Source organism: Limulus polyphemus, unplaced genomic scaffold (genome assembly GCF_000517525.1).
Source record: "Limulus polyphemus unplaced genomic scaffold, Limulus_polyphemus-2.1.2 Scaffold7968, whole genome shotgun sequence".
NCBI classification, from domain to species: domain Eukaryota; kingdom Metazoa; phylum Arthropoda; class Merostomata; order Xiphosura; family Limulidae; genus Limulus; species Limulus polyphemus.
In genome coordinates, this window is record NW_013673578.1 from 18,419 (window position 1) to 25,500 (window position 7,082).

The 7,082-nt window shown below is 29.3% G+C and overlaps 1 protein-coding gene across 1 annotated transcript in view; it reads right to left on the reverse strand.

The window, feature by feature from the left end:
• The window catches only part of LOC106475013 (WD repeat-containing protein 19-like), an 18,477-nt gene extending 11,760 nt beyond the window's left edge, over positions 1-6,717 (reverse strand). The window contains exons 1-3 of the mRNA XM_013935710.2: positions 6,588-6,717; positions 2,850-2,941; positions 830-895 (exon numbers count right to left, since the gene is read on the reverse strand). Of these exons, the coding sequence (XP_013791164.2) occupies positions 830-895; positions 2,850-2,941; positions 6,588-6,593 (164 nt within the window). The 5' untranslated portion in view covers positions 6,594-6,717. The remainder of the gene's footprint in view (positions 1-829; positions 896-2,849; positions 2,942-6,587) is intronic.
• Positions 6,718-7,082: the final 365 nt, after the last annotated feature.

Below are 7,082 nucleotides of genomic sequence, written 5' to 3' on the forward strand. Positions count from 1 at the left end.
GCTATTTTTAATATAATGATCTAGAGGTATTAGTGATGGCTATTTTTAATATAATGATCTACAGGTATTACTGATGGCTATATTTAATATAATGATATAGAGGTATTATTGATGACTATTTTAATATAATGATCTATAGGTATTAGTGATGGCTATTTTTAATATAATGATCTACAGGTACTACTGATGGCTATTTTTAATATAATGATCTACAGGTATTACTGATGGCTATTTTTAATATAATGATCTACAGGTATTACTGATAGCTATTTTTAATATAATGATCTAGAGGTATTACTGATGGCTATTTTTAATATAATGATCTAGAGGTATTACTGATGGCTATTTTTAATATAATGATCTAGAGGTATTATTGATGGCTATTTTTAATATAATGATCTACAGGTATTACTGATGGCTATTTTTAATATAATGATCTACAGGTATTATTGATGGCTATTTTTAATATAATGATCTAGAGGAATTACTGATGGCTATTTTTAATATAATGATCTACAGGTACTACTGATAGCTATTTTTAATATAATGATCTACAGGAATTACTGATGGCTATTTTTAATATAATGATCTACAGGTATTAATGATGGATATTTTTAATTATACTGGTGGCTATTTTTATCTTACTTTTATGTAGTTGGATTTTAGAAACAGATCATATATGAATGAAGTCAGTCTTAAAATACAAAGTATATTTAGAACTAAAAACTTTAAAACATAGATTTAATTCAATAACTATATACAATATCTTTACAGCACTAAACTTCACAGATCTTTTTAATATGTACTGTAGGATTAAATACGTTCTCACCCTGCCAATGTGATGTGATCCCTGCTATCTCCATGACGATCATGAATATTCACGGTATGATCATACCTAGAATATAATTTCAGTTTAATTGTACTTAACTTTTAACAAAGTGAGTATAAAAGCTTTTGTTTTTAACCTATTGAAATCTTATTCTTTAACTTTTAAATCTACCTTCTTTGGAAATTTAAGTAAAAAAAATTAATTTTATAAAATTATTAAATACTTCTGCATCATAACTTGAATCTAATGAGTTTCTAAACCTAGTTTTAGTTCCAACTTTCACTATAATTCAAGTTGTGAGGAGAAACTTTCAGCTTTGGACATGTTTTCTCTAAATGTATAAATGTGGAGAGGAAAATGTTGAAAATTGTTAGTAATTTTTTTACAATCTTCCTATGGATTGTTTGTCTGAGAGGTGGAGTGGAAACACTAACTTGAATATTAAGTGTAACAGGTTTAAAACTTTGATAACCCACGTCCTTTATCAGACAAAGTTTTTTAGGTTAGAGCTACAAACTTATAAAATGATTTGTCTAATGATGATGTTACTGTTATACGTGTAGCTACATCTCCAGCCATGGAGAGTTATAAAGTAATGAAAATATAGACTTGGTAGAAGAATACAGAGAGAGAGAGGTTTATAAATAGGAGTTTTACCAATCGGGAGAACATGTCAAACAGTCTCTTTCTGTTGTGGTATATTAATTATTTCTGTTAGTGATTTGAATAATTACTTTAGCATTAAAATAGAAAAAAAATGTTTTTTTACTTCAGAAGCACCTGAAAATCAAAGAGTTGGCAAGTGACATGCTTCTTGAAAAACACAGTTCAGGTTTGGTAATTCATAAATACTTCAAACTCTTAACTAGACTTTCAATAACACATGTCACATGTAAAATCGAGTCTGTGAATGGTCGTAACTTATGTCAAAATCAGCATCTTTCACATTTTTTTTTCTAAAGATTAAACCTATTATCTTTCATGTTTATATCAGTATTTCGATATGAGCCATTATACTTTTTATTAGGGTTGAATAAGTAATTGTTAAAAATTATGTTCTGCTAGGTAGGTGGGTGGTGATACGGGAAAAATCCTGGATGGAAATATTATTTAACTTGTTTATAACTTATAGAAAATGGAAAAATTAAACCTTGTAAATATTTTTTACCATTATCAAGATAAGAAAATCATCTGATGAAAGTTCACCAGTGATTATTTTTGTGAAGCAGCTTTTATTGTAGTTGCTGTATTTAAAAAGATTAAGTCATCCATCAATGATTTATTATGAAGCACACCTATAAATATCGTTACATGAAAATACTAGAATAGAAAAGTGAAACTTGCTAAAATCAAAAACAGACATCACTGTTAAATATACAGGGTTGTCCAAAATTATCCTTCCTATTTTATACTTCAATAATTAAATAACTAAGGAAATACAACCATGCAGTTTTCAACATCTTGTAGCCAACTGAAATAGTTTTTAATGCCATGTTTTTTTTCTCACTCCAGTGAGTAGTGTTACCCCATATAGTGGAAACTATGCAAGAAAAGGCTCAATGCATCATTTGGCTCTCAGAGATTGTTGTGCAGTATAATTACAGACACCAGTACAAGAAAGAAGTATGGGGGTATGTTAAGGATATCATGTATTGCACACCAACAGCAAACATCACGGAGCTAAAGACCAGGATAATGGATGCCATCGCCACCGTAACTGTGCATACATTGCAGCGAACATGGACTGAAATTGAATAGCAGTTAGACGTGCTGAAAGCCACTCATGGTGCACACGTGGAAGTCTACTGACATGTCAATAAAAACTGAGTTTGGCTATAAGATGTTGAAAACTGCATGGATGTATTAGTTAGTTAATTATTAAATTTTAAAATACGAAAGATAATTTTGGACCACCCTGTATATGAAAAGTTATATATGCATATAGGAACATTTTTAATAAAATAATTCTACTGCATGCACCTAGTGGTATAATCCTACACTAAACCATCTCCGGACTTACCCAGTAGTCACTAGAAAATTTCCTCCAGATTTCTGCCATGTGAAATACACTGGTCCTGGGCCATGTGTTCTTTCTGGTACGGTAAACACCCGCTAACACAAAGAAAAATATGTTAGAAAATGTATTTAACTTATCATGAATCAAATATCTCATGGTATACTTAGTAATGAACAAGTATAGTATAACTGTTCCTATAATTATACATGTAATAACAGTAGTAAAACATGAAAATAATCAGATAATGTTTAGTAATGAACAAATATAGTACAACTGTTCCAATAATTATACATGTAATAACAGTAGTAAAACATGAAAATAATCAGATAATATTTACTAATGAACAAGTCAAGTATAACTGTTTCAATAATTATACATGTATCTGATTATTTTCATGTTTTACTACTGTTATTTTGTTCATTAGTAAACATTGTATAGTATAACTGTTCCTATAATTATACATGTAATAACAGTAGTAAAACATGAAAATAATCAGATAATGTTTACTAATGAACAAGTATAGTACAACTGTTCCAATAATTATACATGTAATAACAGTAGTAAAACATGAAAATAATCAGATAATGTTTAGTAATGAAGAAGTCTAGTATAACTGTTCCAATAATTATACATGTAATAACAGTAGTAAAACATGAAAATAATCAGATAATGTTTACTAATGACCAAGTCTAGTGTAACTGTTCCAATAATTATACATGTAATAACAGTAGTAAAACATGAAAATAATCAGATAATGTTTAGTAATAAACAAGTCTAGTATAACTGTTCCAATAATTATACATGTAATAACAGTAGTAAAACATGAAAATAATCAGATAATATTTACTAATGAACAAGTCTAGTATAACTGTTCCAATAATCATACATGTAATAACAGTAGTAAAACATGAAAATAATCAGATAATGTTTAGTAATGAACAAGTCTAGTATAACTGTTCCAATAATTATACATGTAATAACAGTAGTAAAACATGAAAATAATCAGATGTTTACTAATGAACAAGTCTAGTATAACTGTTCCAATAATTATAAATGTAATAACAGTAGTAAAACATGAAAATAATCAGATAATGTTTAGCAACAAACAAGTCAAGAATAACTATTCCAATAATTTCAGATATTCATTTATTAAGAGCATCAGCAAATGAAACACCATGTACAAAAAAGTAATTAGTACAGTTATATATATATATATATATATCTTAAACCTATACACAGATTGTTGTATTGATGAAAATCAAGAAATGTATAGTAATAACATTAATCCAAGGGAAAGGGTCAGAGTGAAAAGGCCAATAACTTTCTAGAGAGTGTCATTCAACATGGTATTATGTATTTAATGTCAGGGTTATCAACCATTCATTTTACCCTATATTGCTGATTTAACAACAGTTTGTGGTAGAGGAGAATAAAAAACAAATATAATAGATATAGGGACACAGAAAAAAACTGTAGATATGCATTTTGGTGGTTCTAGAGGTTATGTAACATGCAAACTCTACAATGGAAATAATATTTTTATTCTTCGCACCATGACCATCTTGCAGTCTGACTTGTCAGAATCAGAATATGTACAACAAACTTATATATTTCACTAAAGCTTGCTGCATTTTATGTAGATACATATAGTAAATTTGGAATTAGAATTAACATTCTTTCTCTCCAATACGTGGTTGGTTCGTAGCACTGTGCTGATTCAGTTAAACGATACGTTACATACAAAGCTCAAACATCAAATACAGTTTTATTCTTGTACATTAGATTTTACAGTACGTTAAACTACTTCAAACAAATCATCATTCATGAAAATAAATCTTAAATCAAAAGTGTCACGCAAGAACAAAATGAAACAAAATGAATTTTAAGTTTGTGTTTAGCAGTATTTGAACTTAATTGTTTTGTTTGACTAAGATTAATCTCAAAATGCAATGCAAGTTATGGGATTTTCGAATAAACATATCTTTTTTTGGTTGTATGGTGGATAATGATTCAGGCATTACTGAAATGTTATACAAATAAAAACTTCAAAAAGAAACACAAAATATAAATAATTTAAATGCATGAAAGATATTTTGATATGCCATACAGTTTACTGTTAAAAAATAATAAAGAAAGAAACATAACATAATGTTTTAGGACAAGATGAACCTACTGGTCCATCTCTGCTGTCCCATCCTTTAAAATAAACTAAATCTTAAAGCCAGCCCTTATCATTCACATACTTATCAAGCTTTCTCTTAAACTCACTTAAATTTACTGCCTCTAAAACATCCAAAGACAGCCCATTCCAAAAACCAACCAACCTGTTAGAAAAATAAAACTGTCTTGGCTAAAGATGACTCCTACCCTGCCAAAATATATAATTGTGTCTTCTAGTCCTACTATTCTCATTGTTAAATATGAAAATGATGATGTATCAACACTATCAATTTCCTTTAAAATCTTAAAGACCTCAATCAGATCTCCTCTAACTCTTCTTTTTTTAAGAGAAAACAATCTGAAAGATTTCAACCCCTCCATCTCAGGCACCATTATAGTAATCCTTCTCTGAACCCTTTCCAACAATTCAATGTCCTTCCTAAGGTAAGGAGCCCAAAACTGAACACAATATTTCAAATGTGGTCTAACCAGTGACATGTACTATGAAAGTATAACATCTTTAGACTTGTATTCAATATATCTGTAGATACAACTTAAAATTCTATTTACCCTACCACTAGCAACAGCACACTGCTTGGATGGCTTTAGAGACTGATCAACCATTACACCAAGATCCCTTCATTTCATGACACTGTTAATTATGATAACCCACATGTATTATCTTGAATTTATTATAATTAAAACCCACTTGCCATTTAGTTGCTCAACCCACTAAATAATCTAAATCCTTTTGTAAATCAGCAGCATCCTCTTCACAGGTAACAACATCCAAGACCTTAATATCATCTGCAAATTTAAGTAATTTATTGATCATTCCTTCATCTATGTCATTGATGTAAATCAAAAAGAGTAAAGGTCCCACTTGTAACATTAATCAAATAAAACAAACATACCAACAATTTAGTTTAGTGGTTTTGAAAACTTTCAAACTAAAAATAAGTTCCAAGATGTGTAATGAACAGAGTTTAACTGCAAATCTTAATTTCTAAAGAATAAAGTTTAACAGTAACTTTAATTTAAAGTATGGATAGGCTTAATAAAAGGATATATTAAGAATAATTACATTTATGAGTTGCGTATTAATTAACGATAGTACATAAAAGATACATCAAAACGTTTGGCTTGTAAGTTCTATAGTATTAATCATGTAATGATATAGACGACTTTAACCACCTGATTTCAAAAACCTAGGCTACCAAAACATATTGACTTCATTAATCATAATATTAAATACTACTACTAGTACTCGTATTAGAAATTATATTAAAAATATACCCTCAGCAACATAGCCCCCGTGAACTATGAACAGTATGATTAAGATTTTGGCTTTGGCAACTATAAATTGAAAGCTATCTTGCTGAAATAACACGGCAAATTTATTGTCTCATTCACATTTTTAGCTTGAACTTTAATTTATGCTTGGAAATTATAACCCTGCTACAGGTATGTTATTGTTAAGTTACTAATGGAATGGGTAAGAGTAAGACTCACTCTAACTTCTATTCTAAGCCTAACGTACCAATAGCCAGAAAATTTAGTTTATTTTCATTGTTTACTCACCTTCATAACAATATTTAATTTTCACAGTTTATTGAAAATAAAACTGTTGTTTTCGTGAGATGACCCAAAACGTTACTGAGGTGAAAATAACCCGGTTGTATATCTTTTAAACACTCGAATTACAACTCATTCTGTAGCACTGATAAAAGCAGACAACTTTCCTTTCAAACCATTGGTATGTCACTCGCATGCGCATTATGGTTATGTGCAGCAGCTTATCGTACATGTTGCCTTGGTGAGTTAATGTGGTTTTAACCCTTAAATAAATACATAAATCGCTCTAAATTTAAAACATGCTTTTAACTATTACTAGTTTGCTCTGTATTCGAAAACCAAGTGGAAAATAGCAAAATCGTAAATAAAAAGTAAGAAATATTTTTTTTATTTTGTTTTTATGTTTCATTTATATTGTTACTACAGCGGAGGTCACGTGACCCTAGTAACACATCATGCGCTTCTAGAACGTTCAGGAAACCTCGATAGATATGCGATAGT